The following is a 23,207-nucleotide window of genomic DNA, read 5'->3' as shown; positions in this document are numbered from 1 at the left end:
CTTTCTTAGTAGGGTGCAAGTTTATTTGTTGATAAATATGCTTTTCTCTTTCAGAGTCTCTGCATTGCTCTTGTGGGTGCTGCAGACTTTATTAATCTGTCACTTAAAGATATATTTTATTTTGGCCAAAGTGGGTTGAAAAATTTCCATTTTTTTGTGGAAGAGGCCATTTTTCATGAAAAACAAACAAAAATAGTGCAAAAATTCAGCCATTTTTAAGAAGCGCTTGTTTTCTCAATATAAATCTGTGGGTCTAAGTTAAACATATTTCTTGGTTTGGATTTGAATGAAGTTCTCACTCAAGTGTGTCTATTGTAAAACATTTACCTACTGCATTTGATGAAATGGTGACTTCAGGGCTTTTGTTTCTTCCATTTTTCTGAATCACTTTCAAATTGTTAAATTATCAGGACAGAATAATATAATAACATAAATCGAGCAATGACGGGAATCTGATTAACAAATATAATTAATTATAAAAGTCTTTTAAATTAGCTGTTTCCTATCTTTACCCAGCTCGTCGAAAAATAATTTTATTTTCATTAGCAGGATGAGGATATCAGATTCCAATGCAATGAATCTTTACTCTGTAGATTTCTAATATAAGGAATCTCTTCTCTCACCTTTCTTTCCTTTCTGGTTTTAAAAAAATATGAAAATTTTGGGGGAGGTGGTCAGTGGTTGGAAAAGAAGAGGAGGAAGCTGTTATTGTTTTATTGTATGTGCTACAGTAGCATCAGGAGGCCACAAAGGAGATCAGCACCTCACTGTGCCAGACACTATAAGTACACACAATTCCAGACAATTGCTGCCTCCAAAGAATTACACTGTAAACAAAGGACTATCTAAGGAGGAGAGAAAGGAAATATTATTATCCCAATGCCATGAGAGAGAAAAAGTGACATTAACCATCTTTGTACAGGATATTTGTGGCACAGCTGGGAATTGAGCCCAGATTTCCTCAGTTCTGTGCTTATCCTCTAAAAATGATCCTTTCTTTTTTCTTGTTTTAACTTTTCATTTGCTTAGCTTGCAGTTCAGTTAGAATGGAATGAGGCTTTTATAATTGTATTTTAAGTTACTTTATGGACATCTAGAACGAGTGGATGATTTATTTCATTGTGTATATGTTCAGATAAAAGAAATGGCTTTGTATATCCTTGAATACCTTAACTGATGGGCATTGCCATTTTGGTGAAGGAATTGATACAGTTTTCCAGTCTAGGTAGGAATCCCAGAACATTTAGTATCTTTCCAGAGCTAAAATTTGCTTCAAGGGGACTGTTAGCCCCTTACTAAAACTCATTGGGAGTTTTTGGTTGGCCAGCTCCTAGTACCAAAAGGGAAAGGGTCCATGAGAAATCAGGGCCCTGAGACTGACAGACCCCAGGAATAATGGGGAGAGGCCAACACTCCAGCTCAGCCTGATTGACAGGTTGCACAGATCAATGAGAGAATTAGAAGGCCAGGTCCCGTTGTCCGTGTGAGCTGGGATTTTCTGGGTCTGTGTGAGAAAAGGAGAGAGAGCTGAGAAGAGCAGCAGGAAAAGCAAGCTGTGTGAAGAGACAGACCTGCAGTGTCAGAGCCAGGCACACACAGCCCAAGGTGTGTAAGCTGCACTGAGGGGCAGACCTGCAGTGACCAGAGAGCCAAAGGGGTCAGAGAAGCAAGACAAGGAACAGGAGTCTGGCAAAGCAGCACAGTCTGCAGCTGGGACCAGCAAAGAGGGGAAAAGAGGTTCTGGGCAGGGACACGCCACCAGCCAAAAGGCCCTGCAGGCCAGACTTGGAGAGGGATTGTAACTCCAACTGGGAGAAAGGGGTCCTGCCACCTAGAACCTGAGGCCGTGTGGTCACTGCCAGAGCAAGCGTGTCCAATCTGCAGCCCCCCTGCAGCACAGCCAGGGCCTAAGAACGAACCCTGGGACCTATAAGGAACAGACTGTGAACTGTCCTTATTCTCTGCAGACTGCTGTTTGTGATGTCCCCATGCTACAGAGCAGGACTATGTGTTCTCATTTAATCTTTCTCGTTTCTCCTTATTCTTTTCTTTTTAATCAGTTGGTGTTTAATAAATTGTATTTGCTTTGAACTGTATGAGATGATCACTGGGTCAAGAAAGCATGCAGTGTGCAGAGAGCACCCCGGAGTGGGGACACCCTAGCTCCTGCCCCAAGTGACTACAGGGTTGGGGATTAAGTCCAGGAAAACCTGGGCCCAGCCTTTTTGGGATTTCGAGGACTCTGCTACTCAGAGTGGAAGGGGAACCCTCAGGGTCAGGGAGGCTTTGGGTAAAAGAAGTGGAAGCGAGGACTCATATCCTTTCGCTGGTCCATTTCACCGGGGTAGTATAGAAACCAGGAAAGTTCCCCACAATAGCGGGACCATTCACCCGCTTACACTTGCCCATTCTGATAGATATGGAAGTGTGTAATACAAAATCTGTAATGAAAAATGATAGATTTATTGCCCTCAAGGAAACTGAACTGCTTAGCTCCGGGTGTGAAGAAAATGACTGGTATCAAGACAATTCCATTTCTCTTTCTCTCTCTTGAGTATTAAGCCTGACACTTAACTGCCATACATCATGTCCTGCAGAATGTGACAAGGAAGCATAGATGCCAGTTGTCAGTCAGTTGACTTTGAGTCAATACGTGCAATATATCTGTCTCTTTTAACTCTTTCCACAAAGAAAAACTAAATGTGAAGATGAAGACAGCTGCTGCTGCTGGTCCACTATTGTATTCCTCTCCTGCTCATTGACACTGAAAGCCAGGCAGCACGATAAAATTGGCCTGCTATTGTGAAAATGGTGATTATTTTGCTCAGGATGAAGGCTCTTGAAGAAGGTTATAGTTTCTTGATCTGTAGAATAGTTTTTCCTTGACAGATTGTCCTTTCCTCCTTTGTTGATGGCTAACTTTGAAAGCTTCCCACCACCTTCCCTGTACATGGAAAAATATTTTGGCATGTGACTTCTCAGTACGGGGAAGAATGACAACAGGGTAGCAAATAAACTTTTCTTCAGCTGTCCAGAAAGAAATTTCATCAGCAAAAGAGGAGGGTTTTGCTGTAAGGCAGTCTGGTTTTGAGGGCCCCATACTTAGTAACCAATCTACAGACAAAATATCTTTTTTTGACTGAGAAAAAGATTTTCTGTAGACACAATGGTAAGCCTTCCTGGAGCTCATCAGACCTCTGAGCTTTAAAAGCCGGCACTGCTGCCCCTTCTCTTCCCGCTTTTAAATCTCTTCCCTCCTGCCCAGAAACCACACTGCTGCTTCACTCTCCCTTCCAGAAGTGAAGTTTCAGAAACTGGCTGACAATTGTCCAGTTTTCAGCTAAATTAACATTTTGTGAAATTTCTGAGTTCTGCAGAAAATGTCAACTTCTTATGTAAACAAGACCAACCAAAAAGCTTCAGATGAAAAGAAAATAGAAACATAATTTGGAAATGCCACTGTGATAGCTCATGGAAGCTGGGTTCAGGTGCCTCATGCCCCCATTCTCCTCTGTGGTTTGGTTCTCCCGATAGACATTGTCTCACATGGTGCACCACAGCCCAGGATTCTCATAATGTATTGTGGCATATCAGCAAGAGGAGACACCATATTTGAAATCATCTTGATGATTTAAGGGGGGGAAAGTGTGATTTCTATACGGTGCATTAATTTTTGACTGTTTTTCTACATAAACACATTTTTAAAGGTTTGGGGCGGGGACAAAAACAAAACCCTCCAAACACCTCAACTCAAAAAATGTTGGTCTGCTTTGCAGACTGCTTGACTGGATTTGCTTTATCCAATATGTGTACAGTCTAAAAGAAAAGTAAGTTAACAGCTGAAGTTCCTAGATCCTGTCTTAAAAGTGTAACTCATTGGCCTTCCAGTCTTGCTAACTTTCCTGCCTAGTCATTGCAAACTTCAAGATCTGCTTGTGGCTGGATGGCCTGCCATTGTTGTTAAGACCAACAATTGTTAAGAATACCAGGACTTCTTATGCCAACTATTAAGGAAATTGTGCATAACCAAATACTGAAGCATTGTACTGAGTCCTACTTTTACTAGGATGAAGCTTTGAGCATTCTGTAACTGTGGTGATTCTGTTGGCCCATGATTGGATTTCCAGAACTTCAGAAAGAGCTAGAGGGAAGGGACTGAGCCAAGGATCATCCCCCAAGGGACCCAGATCAACAGAGAAAACTTTGTCACTCAAGAGGCAGTATGCACCATTATGTAGTTGTTCTTGCTCTTTAAAGAAAGTAAAGGGCAGTATGACTAATTCTGTTGATGATGCTATACTGTTCAGAAGCAATGATGACATAAAATAAAAGTAGGCTTGGATGGCAGGGGAGTGTATTAGTGAGATCAATATTGAGTCTTTGAAAAATTAATTTTAAAAAACAAAGCAGCAGTTTCTTTTTCAACTGTCAGACCAGTTACAGTAAAAATCCTTTTTCCCAAGGTCCTCTAGCTATTTTAATTGTTTTGTGAGTCTGCCATTTAATATGACATTGGGCACCAGGAGGAGTTCTGTTTCCTCTTTCAAAATGGTGTATCAATCATGAGCATAAAGACCAGCTCTTCTTCTGGTAGATTATCACTGCAGTTAGCCTGGGTTACCAGCACCCCAGTTAGCTTGCCCAGGGTATGAGCAGCTACACTTTAAAGAACTACCCAAGTTGCTGGTTTCTCACTGATGTCACATACCATTGTGTAGCACTGGGTTTAGAACGGATTGGGAATTTTTTGGCAGAATCCTTTTTCATAAAAAAATGTGGAATTGTCAGAACCAAACTTTTCACAGAACTATATCAGGTTTGACACAATTTTAATTTGGAACGATTCTCAAGATGGTACTTCTGAGAGACAGATACACAAACACACTGTGCCCTCGCACCCTCCTCACTCCAGAATGGCCAACAGTCCATTGGATAAGGCGCTTATTTAAATGTTGGAGACCTAAGTTCAAGTCTTTGATATAAATCAGGCAGATCTGAGGTGAGTGTCCAAATCTCTGGGCTACTGGCTTTCCTGAGGTAAATCTGGTGTCGCTTGCTTGCTCATTTGTTTTTTTGCAGGGGACGAAAGGGGGAAGGGTAGAGAATATTTGAAAGGTCCATTTCAAATGCAGAAAGGGAAAAATTATTGAAATTTTCCATGGGCATGAAAACCATTTCCTGCCTGACTCAGACTTCTATGAGTACATTCCCTATTTCTTTGTGCTGCCATTAGATGAGCTATTTTATTATTCTTCCCAGTGAATTATGAGTGAATTCAGCTGTCCTTCACATAGTTTAATTATGAGAAGACATTGGAGGACTATCACCATTTGAGTGATTTTATCCTGGAATCTTGTTGCAGAGTGAGAATATGGATCACAGTCTGGAACCCATATTCCAGCTATGCCAGCTAGCCTGGGCAGAGAGAGCCACTGAAGTCAGATGTGAGGGGTTTGGGTGTGGGCGGGGGAAGGAGGAGGATTAGAATCAGTATTGTGGTCAGAGCCTGTTTTAACTCTGCAATGAAGACAGATCATTAGAGATAAAACTGCATTTCTCCTGCCTCACTCATATTCACCAGACTTACAACATCTTAGATATGTGGGGTGTGTCATTGGTAGGGACAACTTGTGGCCATCTTTCAGTAAATTGACTAAAATCAATACATCCATATCACTTCTTGCATTGCACTGGCTCTTCCTCAGAAATCCCTCTTTAAGCTACCTGTGACATGCTGCCTACAAAACTCTTGATCATGCCTAGGCAGTGGACAGGAAGTTTATTCCTCCTTATTATATCAAATTCGATTATTACATTGTTACTTTGTCCTCCTTGTTGGTCATTTATCTCAACCTGTTCTATATGTTTATACTGCAAGCTCTTTAGGACAAGGACTGTCTTTAGGATCCAGGCTGAAAAATCACATATGCATAACCCAGTGGGATTCTTATCCCTGGTTGTGCACAATAGGTGCTAGTACCCTATATAGAGAGTCCTGCGCAAATATAAAATTTGTATCCGCATCTATATCCACAAAAATAAGCTGCAGATATCTGCATCCACATTTGTGGATGTGCATATCTGCACATTTACAGGGTTCTAGATCCGTATCTGCAAGAATGAACCATGGATGTCAGTGGATTTGCAGGACTCTTACTATGTATAATGATCCAAGTGATGGAACACACCACTTGACTTTGGCAATAGAAAAAAATAATGTGAATAGTTTGGGACCTAGTATGTTCAGAACTTTTTTTGTAATGGTCTCCCACATGCTGTAGGTACATTAGAACGTATAGACAGAAAATAAACAGACAAGGGGAGTGGGAGGAATTGGTCACATTACAAAGGTTTAGTGTGAAAAATGATCAGGCAGCATTTGTTTTTGTCACTTTGGGAACCAAAGTTACTTCCTTGTTTCTTTTGTTCAGGCCCCTGTGTTATCCCTGCACTGTAAAACCATCTTAATTCTACAGAAGGTTTCAGATTTCGTAAACTGGCTTTGATTTCTACCAATAAAGTGCAGAAAAGATACTAGACCCTAGAACAGTGGCAAACTCACCAACCTTATTTTGCACCTTTTTCTTTTTATTATAGCTACTGACTGAAGTGTGTGTGTAATAGTATACGTGAATCTTATCTACAATACCGGACATTTAACAAAATAGTGATTATGAAAAAGGATCTTACTGAGTGGGCCTGAAATAACTTTTTTTTTTATTGATACAGTTACTTGTTCAGTGGGTTTGGAACAGTTTTTATGGTGGGTTTGCTGAGAGCCATTGAATGAAACTGTAAACTCTGTACATAATGGAAACCAAGTCAAGGGGTACAGCAGCACCTCCCTCCCTAATTCTAGTGCCTATAGGAGGAGGAGTTGAAGTGTGCTATAAAATACACAGTTTTCAAGCACACTTACTGCTTTACTTGGGAGACCTTGAAAAAAATCTTTCTTTTAATCCACTGGCTCCCTCTGCTGGTATGACATAATTACAGTGCATGTTGCTAGTTAGAAGAACTGATTTTGCAGAGCTAGAAACACCAGAAGAAAATAGCTTTACAAAGAGCTTTTATGAAATGTCAAACCCCTTGTTTGAGCATTACACACACACACACACACACACACACACACACACACACACACACACACACACACACACACTCTCTCTCTCTCTCTCTCTCTCTCTCTCTCTCTCTCTCTCTCTCTCCCTCCCCCCCCCCCCAGCTCATAATACAGATGAGAAGGAAGGGGAAGTTGGCCTGTGAATAAGCCACTGTTCTAAAGCACAGCACTTTTTACTCAAAAAGGAATTAAACATTTTTTTAAATATGGAAAACAATTTTTATAAACATTAATTACAAATAAAACTGTAATGCAATCACCATCACTGAGTAGCCGTATATTCTTATTTTTCCTGCCCATCACTCCCTGCTCCCCATTGTTTTTCATTACGTGTGTCGCATTGTAAGTGCTTTCATTGCTTACTGTCTTTGTTTGGATTACTATTCATATACCTAAAAGGATCCCCTTTTAGTTAGAAACCTCTTCAGCAAATAGGTGATAATTTTGCATTTTTGCTGTAAATAGCCAAAGAGTTAAAGCTTGCTGCATAGTTTGTAGGTGAATATTATTGTATCCATTTCAGAGATAGGAAAACGGAGGCTCAGAGAGGTTAAATGGCTTGCTGAAGATCAGAAAGCAAATCAATGTCAGAGCAAGAGCTCTAAAACCTCAGCTGTAAGCTAACATGCACAGATCTCTGCCAATGCTCTGGTTGACCTTACATAAAATTAATTTTCATAATAAATATCACAGATTGCTCAGGCCATTCCAACATTCAATACAGAGAGGTATATTGCATGTGACAGACACAATGAAAAAAAATTAAAAACATTTCTATGGCAGGTTTGAATGAAATCTCCTCTGCACACCCCATTCCCAAAGGCCTCAGAGAAAAGAGAGGCTTGCTGCCTGCATTGAAGCTAAACAAAAGTGATTCTGGTAAACCAAGGGAAGTGAGTGAATTCCAGAGCTGAAGACCCTTCGGAGGGACCCTTTGCCAGTAGCTCCCTCTTCTTTCATTGAGGGGGCTGTACTGTAAGTGCCTCTGCCTGGAAAGGAGGCAGTCTCTCAAGCAGCCAGGTCCAAATTATAAAGGGTTTTGTAGGCCAAAACAATCATTTTGGTTTCACACAGATACTTGAGAGTAGCCAGTGCGATTCTTTGAACACAGATGTAAAATGCCCTGAAAAGTGCAATGGCATTTAGTCAACAAGCATCTGTGTCCTGAGTTCCAGGTGGTGTCAGTGAGTGACCCCCCCCCACCCATATAGAGCACAATACAGTAATCCAGTTTTGAGGTGAGAAGGCATGGATAGTCTGGCAAGATGCACATTGTGAAGGAAAGGTCATATTCTTCTTGCAAGGTGCAGATGGGAAGGCATGCTCTTGGTCACAGCTTGTAAATATTCAGGTTCTGCTTGTAGTGATACACCTGACTTTTGTGCACTAAAAGAAATCATAACTGCTGCGTCAGATCTCTACAACAAGAAACCAGCATTCTTTTAAAGTTATTCGGAGGGATCTTTTTGCTCTAATTAGGTTTTTTTTGCTCAACAGAAGCACAATGACGTCACTGCCCGCCCATCTTTACTTTTTATTTTCTCTTTCAGTGGTGATTTTTTTTTATTTTTACCTCCTCCCTGCGCGATCAATAAAATAGAGGGGTGTTAGAATGTATCCTTAAATTTGTTTTTGCATTTAGTCTGAGACACGACTGCTTGTACTGGAACTGAGAAGAACTGGGAGAGTTAGATTTATAAATGAATTTTGTATATTGACTTTTCATAAATATAGAAAATTATAAGAACAGCCATACTACGTCAGACCAAAAAGTCCATCGAGCCCAGTATCCTGTCTTCTGACAATGGCTACTGCCAGGTGCCCCAGCATCAGCACAAACCACCATTCTTTTGGTTAATAACAATTAGAATACTCAGTTGTGTACATTTACCTGCTTTTAATGTTAATTCAAATTCCAATGATTAATTTTCAATAGTTTTAATAAATGTAGCCCTTAGAGATAACATTTATATTTTTACAAGTCAGATTTTAAACCATTGGTTGTGATGTTAATGTTACTGTATATAGAACAGAGTTACTGTGAACAACAAATACAAATCCCAATTATTTAAGATTGTACAAATTAAAATTTAAGCTACCTGCCTAACTATCTATTTCAATTTCAAGCTACTCTACAATAGGCTGCTGCAAATTCCCCTGGGTAAAGCATGTGCGTGAGAACAAACCGCATGTGATAGATGTTAATCACAACACTAAATACACTGGTGGAAGACACTCAGATATTATAAGGGCAGCATAAGAACCTGCACAGAAGAAAATAGAAGAAGAAGCTGTTTTGTGGATAGATGGAGAATTGCTATCTCCAGTCACAGTTTTTATGAGCACTAAATTAGTGTAAAATTAAGGCCATTCTTTTTAAGTTTGTTTCCTTTGGAATTTGTAGGACTTTGGTTCACAATCTGCATACATCTACTATGCTATATAACAGTTAGCAAACTCTTGGAGCTGAATATATATGTATATGGCCATTCAGTTTATTTAGGGTGATAAAGATCTAAAGTACCAGTGAGCTCAAAGGCCTAGTGTGGGCCATTTCTGCTTTCTGTGATGTACAGATAGGTTGACATTTGTCAGTGAAATGTCAGATTTAATATATGTGTCATCAGATGGACAATCCATCTTACTGACAAAGGGTAATGGCCTGGGAGTCAGGGTTCCTGTATCTGGTTTCTGACTTTGCTATGAGCTTCCTTAATTAATCTTAATTACAGTTTGAATTGTAAAGTGCTTTGAGGTCTGTGGAAGAATGGCTCTGTTATCAGTGGTTCTCAAAGTGCTGTCTGCTGACCACTACTTACAGGTGGTCCGTGGGAAAGTGTCCCCAAAATGGTGTCACTGTAACCGCCACTGTGTGGGCCTGGTCCTGGTCCTGGCTGCTCATTCTCCCCACTGGCCCGTGGCATGCGTGGTGTCTCCCAACGGCCCCTCATTACCGGCTACAGCTCACACTGCAGTTCCAGCGCAGTGCGCACTGCTGCCTGGCAAGTCCCCACCATGAGCACCTCCTTTCCTTCCCCTGCAGACCTGGGGCCCCCTGTCTGGCTGCACTGCCTCCTCCTCCCAGGTGGCAGGCTGCTTGTTATTTGTTACAGTGGCCTCCATTGCCACTGCCGGGGTGGTGAGGAATGGTCAGAAGCAAAACCCTGTGGGAGACGCTTCCAGACTGGTGCCTTGGATCTGTCATCTCAGTCCCGGCAGGGGTGCTGCAGGGTGGGGCACACTCAGGCTCGTCAGTTGCACTCCTTGTGCTGCCACTCTCTCTCTCTCTCTCTCTCCCTCCCCCCACCCACCCCTCTCCACCTTCCAGGGCAACAGCAGAGCATGGAGCTGCTCACTCTGCCACTTTCCATGAGCCTAATCTGGCGGGGAAGGTTGGGTCTGTCTTCACCTCCTCTCACCCCCATCCAGTGGGAAGCTGGAGCTAGTGCTACAGCCTTAGGGCTCCCTGCTGTGTTGGGAGGGGCTGAGCTCCCTCCCTCCCCCTCCTCACCCCACTGGGGGAACAGCTGCATGCTATCTGGAGTCAGATAAGCATCCGCACTCATGCCCAGAACACCACACCCTATTCCCTCTCACTTCCCTCCCCCCACCAAAACCCCTCACCCCCAGATTGCTCTGACACACCCTCGTTTGTTCCTGCACCCTCCCTTTTGGCCAGACACCCTACCCCCAGCCAGCTTCTGCACCCTACTTCCCACCCAGACCTAGCAATCTCTCCTCCTCCTTGTAGCCAGACAGGAACCCTCCTTGTAACATCCATTTTTGCTTGCCCGGATATGGCAGGCTGCTGTGACCGTGAATGGCTATACACAGAGATATGCCAATTGCTGACCAAGAGGCTGCCGAGGAGTGCCTTTGACTAAAATCCCATATTGATACGAACATGCAGCCGTTCGGGGGGGGGGGGGGGGGGGGAGGAATCTCTCGCCCAGTAAAAAAAAAAAGTCTAGTACACACAATTAATCTCTCGCAAGTGTAAATTAACTTGAAACTTGCTTGTAAGAACTGGCGCCACAAAACGAACCAGTACAATTTGGCATCTTAAGATAAGAAAGAAGAAACGGGCCCCCAGGGGTATAAAGATGGGTCCAGCAGCACATTTACTCTGAGCGTCAATCTACCATCTATCTGCTGGTTGGATTTGGTGTTTGATCTCCCGAGGTTCTATGGGGATGCCCACCTCGTATCCGTCTTTCCTAGGAATTGAGGGACCGGCCCTTGCCTGACATGCTGGAGTCGAGAGGCACAGAAGGGGGTAAAAATTGTACCTGGATGTGGTCCTTTGTCTTAAGTGTACACATAGACTTAGAGCTCTTTAAAGATTAAGCTGTCACTTGGTACCATTATTTCTATTTTCTATCTTTATTTTCTTTGTAACCATTTTTAAGATCTATATTTGCTAGCAGTTAAGAAATAGAGCAATAGCCATTGTAACCATATGAATTATAAGCTTTTTTTTTTTAATAAACCTGTAACTGTTTAAGTTTTAACCTGACTCCTTCAGTTGCTGTAAGAGAACCAAGCACAATTTAAAAGAACTTCAGCCGGTCATAAGGGACAGGTATAGGAAGAGCTTGGGCGTTTGGATCGTGTTACTCCCAGGTGACAGATCCGTTGGGGCATCTCTCAGTCTTCCCTAGACTGCCCGCTGCGAAGGGATCCTGTATCCTAGCAGCTAAAATCTGAGGTGTAATAAGCTCTTCCTGTAAACAGGGGCGTCTGTCAGCCTGTTGGCTGCCCTCTGCGACGGGACCCCGGTCCTAGCAGTAAAGTCACGGATGTTAAACCTTTTCTCAGCACACACACTGCCCTGACCGTCGGCTGACACTTCTGCACTTCACCTCCCTCCCAAATCTTGCACCCCATCCCTATCCCACTTGCTGGCAACCCTGTCCCGCATATTGAACCCCTAATTTTTGTCCCCACCCCAGAGTCTAAGGGGGGAGGTCCATAAAATCCACTACCTCCAGAACCCCAGAATAGTAAATCTGGCCTATGGGAAGCCCTGAACATCAGTCCTCCCTGTTCCTCCTCCTTGCCCCAGAGGGTTGGAGCGCCGCAAGAATGAGGTGTGTCAGTTGGGGGCCACATCAGTGAGGGTTGGTTTTTTTTGGGGGGGGGGAGAGTCTTTTTGCTGCTTACTTGTGTGGTCCCCAACTGATTTTTCTGTTGGTCAGTGGCCCCAACTCAAAAAAGATTAGAATCATAGAGCTGGAAGAGACCTCAAGTCCAGCCCTCTGCTCCAGGCAGGACCAATCCCAACAGGAGGTTCCCCACTTCTGCCATAAATAGAGAAAACATTGAAACCTTTTGTGTTGGATGTAACTTAATATTTTACTTTATTTAAAATGAAGTTTGATAAAATAACTATGGGAGAGTTATAATGCTTAGTCTGTTTAATAATTTAAATTAAACCGTTCTCCCTAGTTGCAGCATTAGCAAAATAGCTTGAGTATAATTATGTAATTAATGGTGAGTTTCCATTACCAACTGGTGGTCTGCGGAAAGGTTTACATTGAGCCAGGTGGTGCAGAGGTCAAAAAGTTTGAGAACCATTGCTCTATATAAGAACCAGGTACTGCCAGTGCTAAAATTACAGGAGTCTTTTTTTCCTAACAGGTACTTGGAACACCAAATGAAGATACGTGGCCCGGAGTCCATTCTTTACCCCATTTCAAGCCGGGTAAGTTTAAACAAGAGGTTATCAAGATTTCACTCCTTCCAAAAAAACAAATTTGAAAACCTTATGTTCTAGCTGACCGAAGGGTTTTGAGATGATGCTCATACTTTTGGGCAAGTTTACTTACTTGCTAATGGACTTCTGCAGCATTGTTCCAAAATAATCTGTACAGTGTTGGAAGACAGCAAATGCATTGTGATAATACAGCAGTGCATTCCTAGTATTTCACATGTCATTCTGTTAGTTGGTGTTTGACTTTTGACCAAAACTTCCCTTTGGAGCACATTAAAATGACATGTTGCACTAGGCATCTTACATTTCCTGTCAGGATCTTTCGAAAAAAGCTTCTATTTTCTAAAGAACCATGTCTAGACTGCAGTTTCACTTTCAAAATAGCGCTTTTTTGAAAGAGTGCCATGATGAAAATATGCAAATGAAGTGTTGGATATTCAAATCCCGGCTTCATTTGCTATTTCCAAGTGTCTAATTTACATCCACCTGTCGAAAGAGGGATATAGTCTAAACACACCCTGAGATATAATGTACTGATGAGAGGAACCAAAGTGATATCAAAAGGTATTCTGGAAGCAGAAAACAGAAACATTTTATTCCTCTGCCACTGTTTCTTTATTATCTAACAATTTCCACAGTCTGGTTTTAAATGGCCAAACTGATGGGCTACGTCTAGACTGGCATGATTTTCCGCAAATGATTTTAATGGAAAAGTTTTTCCGTTAAAAGCATTTGCGGAAAAGAGCGTCTAGATTGGCACGGACACTTTTCCGCAAACGCACTTTTTGCAGAAAAGCGTCTGTGCCAATCTAGACACGGTTTTGCGCAAGAAAGCCCATTGCCATTTTCGCCATCGGGGCTTTTTTGCACAAAACAGTTTTCAGCTGTCTACACTGGCCCTTTTGAGCAAAAGCATTTCCGGAAAAGGGCTTTTGCCCGAATGGGAACGTCAAAGCATTTGCGCAAGAAGCACTGATTTCGGACAGTAGAACGTCAGTGCTTTTGCACAAAGTCAAGCGGCCAGTGTAGACAGCTGGCAAGTTTTTCTGCAAAAGTGGCTGCTTTTGTGGAAAAACTTGCCAGTCTAGACGCAGCCATGGTGTTTCTGCTACTGCTTTTGGGAACCTGTTCAGCAGTCGAATAGATCTAACCATTAAGAAGTTTTCTTTGCTATTTAACAAACACAGTCTAGCAGGTAACTCTTACAAAGCAGTTTGCCACCAGAATACTGCTGTTTTATGTCTTCCACAATAGACTTCTGTTTTAAATATGATTTATAAAGTAGTTAGAGATATGCATCATTTAGGCTGGAAGAAGGTACCCAGCTTTAGTGAGCTGTAATAGAGTCCAGATTTTATTCAGGTGAGGTCATAATTAACATTGACCCCAGAAGTGTGTAAAGGTAAGCATGTTTGTAAGTGTTTGCAGGACTGGGGCTGAAGTCATCCAACAGATCTGGAAAGAAAGAAGATGACATAGCTACCTGTCATAGAATATTATAGGAATCCTTCAATAATAACAACTATTTAATACTGGAGGGGGTTTTATCCAAACACTTTCTAGATAAACTTAAAAAACAACAAATAGTCTTGCAGCACCTTAGAGACTAACAAAAAATGTAGATGGTTAGTCTCGAAGGTGCTGCAAGGATATTTGTTGTTTTTTAAGTTTTTCCAGTTATAGACTAACAGGGCTACCCCTCTGAAACTTTCTAGATAATTTTTTTCTTAAAATGCAAAATAGTTTTGTGTAAATTTAATTCTTATTAAAGAAAATGCTATTTTCAGAAAAATTCCAAAGACATTTGTTGTTTAATTCCCTGGGATATTAAAGGTGGAAACAATGCAAATGTTTTTGGCTTTGCTGGATCTTTATCACTAAAAAAGAAGTGATAAAATGGTTTGAACAGTAGGTGGCAGTCAAGAAACTTTCACTTTAGAAAAGGGCTTAGAAATGCATTGAGCAGTAAAGTTTGTTCTTCAGATTTTGCAAAGGGACACTGGGAAATAAATTGACAGCTGGCATTTAGTGAAATGTAACACAGGCATGTTATTTTAAAAATGGCCATTGTGTTGGATTTGTTTTTGTTTCCTCTGTTACAGAGCATGGCTTTTGCCAGCTCTGAGCACATACCAACCATAAAAATGTAGTAACAAGGGGAAAAATATAAATGGATAAATGGTAAATGGTCACTTAACACATTCCCCCTTTTCCATAAGGGTGCATAGAGTACTCTTTGTTTTTCAGTCTTTCTCTACCCCTGTAAAATGTGCAGATATTTTCAACCTAAAGTTATCCTGGCTAAGGACTGTTTTCTTCTGTATGGGACATAAATTAAATTAAAAGATAAATAATGGAGATTGCCTATCTCCTAGGATTGGAAGGGTCATTGAGTCCAATCCTCTGCCTTCACAGCAGGACCAAGTACCATCCCAGACAAATCTTTGCCCCAAATGGCCTCCACAAGGATTGAACTCTCAACCCTAGGTTTAGGGGACCAATGCTCAAACCACAGAGCTATCCCTCCTTTCTGTAAGGACTTGTTGCTGTAAGGGGCTGAGCACCCTTAATTCCCATGTACTCTTACATGGGGGTTGAAAAACAACTGCCCTTCCCCATAGGAAAAAAGCCTCTCTTTACTGCAAGTGTATGCTCAGAGATCCCTTTGCCTCTCCTTCCTCCTTAGTGCACTTGATATTCTTGGCAAAATGTTGGATGTCAAATAAGCCTTTCTAAACATTTCAAAAAAGCATAGGCTCTGTCGTATGCAACAGTAGGGGTGAAATTTACCTCACCTGCGTAAATCCCGAGTACCTGGGTTTTATGCTAATGAAATACAGGGTATCTGGGGAAGCAAAATCCAACACCTACAGCATAGGCGCCGGGCCTGAAGCAAGCCTTGCGTCATATCATGTATGGCATCCTATGGTCTGTGCTGAAAAAAGTCACTTGTTCAGACTGCTAGAGTCATTGGATCTGATTAGGAACATGGCCCTTTCACTATCCAGAAAGCTGTTTCTCATACTGATCTGAGCATGGCCATCGAGCACAAGGGTTGCATAGTCTTTTCCAGCTGCTCCAGCAGCCCCTTACCCTTCCTATAGTGCTTAGATGGATCCTCTGCACAAGGCTGAACTAGAATCCTAGAACTGGAAGAAATCTCAGGAGGTCATTGAGTCCACTCCCCTGCCCAAAGCAGGACCAATTCCAGCTAAATCAATCCAGCCAGGGCTTTGTCAAGCTGGGACTTAAAAACCTCTAGGGATGGAGATTCCACCACCTCCCAAGGTAACCCCTTCTAGTGGTTCACCACCTTCCTAGGAAAATAGTTTTTCATAATATCCAACCTTGATCTCTCCCACTGCAACTTGAGATCATTGCTCCTTGTTCTGCCATTTGTCACTACTGAGAGCAACTCCTCTCCATCCTCTTTGGAACTTCCCTTCAGGTAGTTAAGGGTTGCTATCAGATCCCTCCTCACTCTTTCTTCTGCAGATTAAACAAGCCCGAATCCCTCAGCCTCTCCTCACAGGGCATGTGCTCCAGCCCCCTCAGCATTTTGGTTGCCCTCTGCTGGACCCTCTCCAATGAGATCACATCCTTTCTGTACACCCTATAAAAGATTTTCCGAGTGAACTTGACTGAGTGACCTTGCTTTGCAGAAGTAGAGGAGCTAATGCTTTATTTTAACGCACCTCAGATTTATAATTTTGAAATGGCTTCATCTCTGTTTCCTTATTCCCAGAGTACAATACAGTGAACCTGAAATGATCTTGCCATATTTGAATTGATTCCATCTGTGTCCAAGATTTATGAGTTTCTTGTATTTAAAAATAGAAAACATAGAATATATTTTCTTTTTTCCAACAGTTTGTTCAGCACTCCTTAAGCAAAATTTCTGTGTGTTGAGCAGAGTCCTGAGAAAGTAACATTCGCATTTAAACATGAAAATATGAACACCCATTTAAGCCTACTAGTTGCAAAGAGTAAGGCAACAAATCATTTGAAAGGAAAGAAGTGCATGGAGAGTGCTGATGATTACAACATTAACATCCGCTCAAGGAAGACTTTGATGTTATAAGCTTAGCTGCTTAAAAACATAAAACAATGGAATTTGAGCAGAAGGTATCAGTAATAAATAGTGACTGTGGTAAAAAATTCTGGCAACTTAATTAAGTATCTGTGGAGTTGGGGGGCGGGGGAAGCAAAGTTTAAACAGAATTTCATTTTATTTGTTGTCTGCATTCAGATGTAGGAACCTAATTTTTAATTTAGTAAAACAAGGTCACTTCCTCAGGAAACTAATCACATTTTACTAAGGAGAGATGAGTAACATCTGAAAAACAGTGCTGCTTCTACATTCCTGTGTCCATAGGCCTAATTGCTATGTGTTGCAGTTATTCCAAAGCAATGATGTTCAGGATATTCTGTTGCAATTGGTCAGAAGAGAGAGAGAGAGAGAGAATATACTCAAATGTGAATTAACTTCTCTCAGGCTAGGTGGTGAATTCACTTCTTATACCAGCTATAGAGAATTAGTTCTATGATATCCGTCTGTTTCATTTCTGGGGCTTGCTTAGTCTGTAAATGGGAAATATTTTTTATCATTAATTTCACTCCAAAAGGCCATTCGGATTTCTCACCTGTTTTGATCAGCCTTCACTAAAAGGATATATCTCAGCCTTTTGTTCCTTTGAGATAGTGTTGTATACTCCAAATCATAAAAGCAGTTTGAAAGTTGTCTGCTGTGTCATCTCTCTCAGCCCTGCTCTCTACCAAAACCGTCCCATTTGTATTTGCAAGTGCTTTTATCCAATCTTGTAAATAGCCTGCTGGATTGATTTTCAACGGTGTTTTTCATCTAAGTACTTAATTTTAAAAGTGCAAAAAAGGCCAAATGTGAGACAGATGCCTTCCTATCTCAGTTCCAAAATGTTGTAATCCTGATGCCCTTACAGTGTCTCCCTGTGCTCAAGTATTAGCTTTCTCAGCCTGGTTTTTCAAGCAAACCTGGGACATGAGCACTGTTGTAAAGAAGTGATCCATATGCAAACAAACAAGCTGTTCAGAGAAGTTAAACAAAAATGAAAGTAAAAAACATCATTACTGTAGAGAGCATAGAGGGCTTGAGCTTTTGGGGGTCCCAGGGTGCCGACCGAGCATTTTACAAATATGTAGTAAATGATGACTGTGATCTGATGAAATCTGGGTGGGTGTATAAGTATTTATTATGAACTCATTTATGGCTTTGGCACAGTCCCTGAGTAAGGTACAAGGTGGGAACAGACCAATTACTTCCTCCTCCATGTTCAAAAGCTTCGGAGGGGTAGCTAAGTTAGTCTGTACAGGATAAACTTTAAAAAATGGTATATTCTATTATTATGAGGATGTGCTCATAGCTGGATATATGCTTTTCTATTGGCCCTATTGAGACCACTTCTCTCCTGGCACTAGTTGTCTCCGATATAGAAGGAAAACTAACAAGCTGCAGGCAACTTGTTTTGGGGCCACCTAGTGGCAACTGGTATCTAATATGTAGACATTCTGGGCATTTTTATCTATATCTGCTCTCTCCACCCCTCCACCCCCTCGCCCCCAATAGGTCAGTAATCAGGATAGGATCTTTCCTTCCTCGGATAAAAGAACATAAAAATGATCATATTTGAGTCAGAACAACGGTCCATGTAGCCCAATTTCCCCTGTCTTTTGACAGTGGCCAGTGTCAGATGCTTCAGAGGGAATGAACAGAAGAGGGCAATTAGTGAATGATCGATCCCCTGTCATCTAGTCCTAGCTTTGGCATCAGAGGCTTAGGGATACCCATGGCATGGGTTTCGTCCATGACCTATGCTCCATGAGCTCTTCTAGCTCTTGTTTGAACCTAGTTAAATTTTTGTTCCATAGCAGAGACTGCATGTTGTGGGAAGAAGTGCTTCTCTTCTCTGTTAGCTCTAAACTTGCTGCCTCTTAATTTCTTTGGATTATGCAAAGGGGTAAAAAATATTTCTACACCACTCTTGATTTTATAGACCCGGCTCATATGCCTCTTAGTCATCTCTTTTGTAAACTGACCAGTGTCAATCTTTTTAATCTCTCTTCATATGGAAGATTCTCTATATCCCGAATCATTTTTGTTGCCTTTCTCTGTACTTTCTCCAAATCTAAGAGATCTTTTTGAGTTGGAGTGACCGGAACTGCAAGCAGTATTCAAGCTTTGGGGGCAATATGAGTTTATATAGTGATGATATGATATTATCTACCCCATTCCTTATGGTTCCTAACATTGCTAACTTTTTTGACTATCACTGCACATTGAGAATTATCCACAGTGAACCAAAGATCTTCTCCTTGAGTAATAACAGCTAATTTAGACACCAGCATTTGGTGTGTATAGTTGGAATTATTTTCCAATGAGAATTAATTTGCATTTATCAGTAGTGAATTTAATATGCTGTTTCGTTTCCCATGTATCCTTCTGATGTGGTTTTATTTTATGGGCCAAATGCAGAAACAATCAGAGATATGTTTGGAGAACAAGGAATTGGGTATATACAATTATTTGTGGTACTCTGCTTTAACCACTTATTATTGTAAATCTAGTAAAAAATTGAGCAGCTGTCTAGGGTCTTGGCATTTCCCACTTGATCAGACCTTATCCCATCCTCACAGATGCAGTGAAAGAAATCCTCCATCTGATGCCAGATCAGAGAAGACTATCAGCATCTCAGGCAATATCAGTAATTGGGCCAATGTCTCTGGGCTAAGATGTCTGACCTTGAATTCTTCCTTTCACTCTAGCCCATCTCTACTGAATTAACAGGCCTAAGTACTGAGTAGAAGAATTTTGCTTGGAGACGTGCCTAGCTGGTTCTATTTTTTTTTTTATCCCATTTGTGAAATGGCTTCAGTCCTGCTGTGTGGGTTAATACCTCCTAATGAAGTTGCTGGCCAGTTACCAGATCAACAGTGTTGCCAAGCCAAGAAGTTCAAAATATCATGCATCAGATGACACAGCACCCCTTGAAAATCATGAGGCTTGTGGGGCGAGGGGTATAGACATTATATTGTGGCTTTGGTGAATGTAGGGTTTTTTTTTGTTTTTTTTAACTGCCCTTCCCCTCCTCTTCTTTGTCACTGCCATCATCCCCCCATATGTGTGCATTCTCTCAAATATATAGTAAAAGGTGGTATGGCCTCTGTAGGAGCTATCATTTACCCACACTTTTCTGCACCCTCACCCCACATCAGTTCTGCCCTGTCATCTGCTGATCCCTTGGACCCCAACACCAGTTATGCTCCACTCCTCTAACCTCTGCTCCTGCTGCAGCTATAGGGGCTCTTCACCCCCTTCTTGCCCCTTCCCAGGCTTGATATTTCAGAGAGGGAGGAAAAGATACCATGTTGTTCCCAAAAGGGGATAGGAGGCAGGGAGAATGGCATCCTCAGAGGCCACTCAAGACAATCTGCCTCCATAGGAAACACTTCAGTCTACTACCATCCTTCCACCTTCCCTAGAACAGTGGTACTCAACTGGGGAGCCATGCCCCCTGAAGGGTGGTGGGGGCGAACCAAGCCTGATGGTTCAGTAGTTGTGCCCACCCTCCACTTCCTCCAGAGTGGTTTGATGTAGCAGCTCCTGCCACTTAGGCAGGATATGCTGCCCGCTGCTGCTGCCTAGTTTGCCTATAGTGTGTGTGGCCCCTGCTACTCCTGATGGGAGTAGGACAGAGAGCTCTGTCTGTCTCCTACAGTAGCGTATGCCCTTCCCCAGAAGGCAAGAGTTTTGTAGCAGCCAGGGCTGAAATTCATGAGAGAACTGGAGATTCTAATGTCATTGTGATATTGGCTGAAATTCTCTTTCTCTTGGAAAAAACACACTGAACTGCAGACTTGATCCAGTTTGCAACACTGGATCAAGCTGCTGCAGTTCAGTCAACCACACTTCCTGCTGACATTGGTGAGAGACCAGCTGCCACTGGTGCAGATGGGTCCACAGAACCTATAATAAAATTCCTTGCATCTAATTCTGCTGTTCCTTGTTCAGAACATGGTAGCTTAGGCTGTGGCCTGCTGCTGTTTCAGGAGGCACAGAATCTTCTCCATGGGTGATTTTGTTTATACAGGATGCTCTGGTGGATACTAACATGATCCCATTTCTAGTTCCGCATTTGGATGTCTTGACTGATCCTCTTAACAAGTCTTTTCCCTTTAAGAAGGTGCACATGATCCTTTCTGGTTAAGATTCTTTTGGTTAACCTGGTCATCTACATCACCTCAATGCTCTTTATCCATGAGAATCCAAAGAGAAGATATCTCATGGCTACTGCAGCTCTATCCAAAATACATCCTTGTTTCAGCCAACCCTTGTTGATAACCTGCCTTTGGCCATTGGCTTGGGTATTTCCTGTGAGACATGTCAACCTTCTCTGACCAGACATTTGGATTTTTCCTTGCAGAGACCCGAGTCCTTCCCTGAAAGCTATCAGGAGTTTCCTTTGTCCATAGCCTGCCTTTCCCCCGAAGAGCTAAACCTTTTATAGCAGCCACATTTAAGCCCAGTTCCTGCCTTTCCTTCAATTTGTATTCCCCTTTTTGGTGCTTCATGGAATATGAACTCTGTAGCATCAGAGACCCTGTTGAAGTTTAAAGAGTAGGGATTTATAATTAGAAGCAATTGCAGTATTCAGGGTGGGAACTGATGCGATACTATAAAGATTTTTTTGAAGACACAAGGATCATCCTTGTGTCTGAGGAGAAATGGTTGTCCCAGGTACAAAGTGGTAGAGACCTTAAACCTCTTGTCTGGTAGGGTGATTAAATCAATCTTTGACAGCTGTGGGGCAAAGGAGAATCCACATGTAGCAAAATAACAAACTTTAGGAGATGTATGCTATATGTGAAAATGAGTGCTTACTTGTCACACTTTAACTGTGTTTGCGGTAAAATTTCACACAAGTCCAGTCAACTCTTTCTGTTAACACTGGGTTGTGCAATCAAATTGGTAGTAAGGTATTCTGAGCTAGTTGAAAAATTGGTGGTTAGTGAGGAGTTAACCTTTTTAAAGTAATTTCTCTCTTCCTCTTTTAATTTTGACCATATTGATTTTTTTTTAAAATTGAAATTTTGATGATCTCCAGTACCTGCAATATGAGAAAAAACAGGGTTGACAAAGGTTACAGAAATAGTGATATTATTTAAAAATAATAGAAAACCTAATGCAACTATTGCATATGGGGGAAGCCAGCATATGAACATCACAGAAGGAAAGCACCATCTTCTAAACAGAATACTGCGCTGGCTAACCACTTTACACATTGCATTTCTTATTTGTGATCACTAGAGGGACTAAAAAAAGTGTTCTGTTACACCATCTTTCACTTTCTTTTATAAGACAGTGAGGTTGCATTTCTGTATCTTTGAATATGATCAAACAATTTTCAGTGACAAGCAGGAGCTCAGCTTTACATTATTTTCATTCTGGGATACTAGGTTTCTATTCCACAAAACAATATAACCATCACTAAAGAATCCTAAGGTATTTTAAAATTGAATTGATGGTTTAGAAAACTGGATTAGAAGTTGAGACTTCTGATTTATAGATCTATAATATATTTTAGATGAAAGGATGTTAGACTTGCAAGGTACTTTTTTATAGCATTGTAATCTCCTGTACCAGCACTTCTATCCATGCTGCTATAGACTAGTTGCAAAAAAATCTTATCTAAGAGATGATTTAAACTTTCTCCTGCATACATAGCCAACATCACTAAGGGTTAGTATGAATGGAGGCTCAGATGTTTTCCTAGAGAGGGAAGAAGCAACCACATCTAGTAATTAAAAAAGCATGTCTTAAATATTGCTTAGACTGCTAGTCTCACAAAGTTATTGTAACACATAAGGAAGTATATGTAATGATTTTTGAAGGATTAATTGATATATTGAGCTACAGTATAAATGCTTTCTTTTTTTTTCTGCCCTCTAGAATGTTAGCAATTTAGAGTGCATTACTGAACAGTTATAGGTGGTAAGTCATCTTCTCTCTAACTTCAAATCTCGGGAGATCTAAGAATGAGGGTTCACATGATTAGAGAGTGCTCACATTCAGCAGTGCACGCTAGCTCTAGTATAGTTAAAGTTAAAACTAGTTTTCTTTTTAAGCCATGACTCTTTTTTAAAGTGATCTACAATCCACTCAGTTACTTGGAATGCCTTGAAATTTGGTGTGCTTTATGGGAGGCTTGGGATTTGGTCTGTGACCAAATTTGGGTTCATTTGACTAAGGGGTTTCTGAGGTACAGCCCTTCCCACCAGTGTCTCTTCTCCCCCGCCCCTGCTTTTCTTAAAGTTTACATATTTTAGTAGAGCTTTCTC

At 41.5% G+C, this 23,207-nt stretch overlaps 1 protein-coding gene across 3 annotated transcripts in view; it reads left to right on the top strand.

Moving 5' to 3' along the window:
* The window catches only part of CDK14 (cyclin dependent kinase 14), a 527,195-nt gene that overhangs the window by 357,953 nt on the left and 146,035 nt on the right, over positions 1 to 23,207 (top strand). For all 3 annotated transcript variants that reach the window (XM_075922396.1, XM_014569231.2, XM_075922397.1), the window contains one exon: positions 12,764 to 12,827. In XM_075922396.1, the coding sequence (XP_075778511.1) occupies positions 12,764 to 12,827 (64 nt within the window). The remainder of the gene's footprint in view (positions 1 to 12,763; positions 12,828 to 23,207) is intronic.

This window comes from Pelodiscus sinensis, chromosome 2 (genome assembly GCF_049634645.1).
Source record: "Pelodiscus sinensis isolate JC-2024 chromosome 2, ASM4963464v1, whole genome shotgun sequence".
In the NCBI taxonomy this organism is placed as follows: domain Eukaryota; kingdom Metazoa; phylum Chordata; order Testudines; family Trionychidae; genus Pelodiscus; species Pelodiscus sinensis.
The sequence above is the reverse complement of the archived record's forward strand: the minus strand, read 5'-3'. Positions and strand labels throughout refer to the sequence as shown.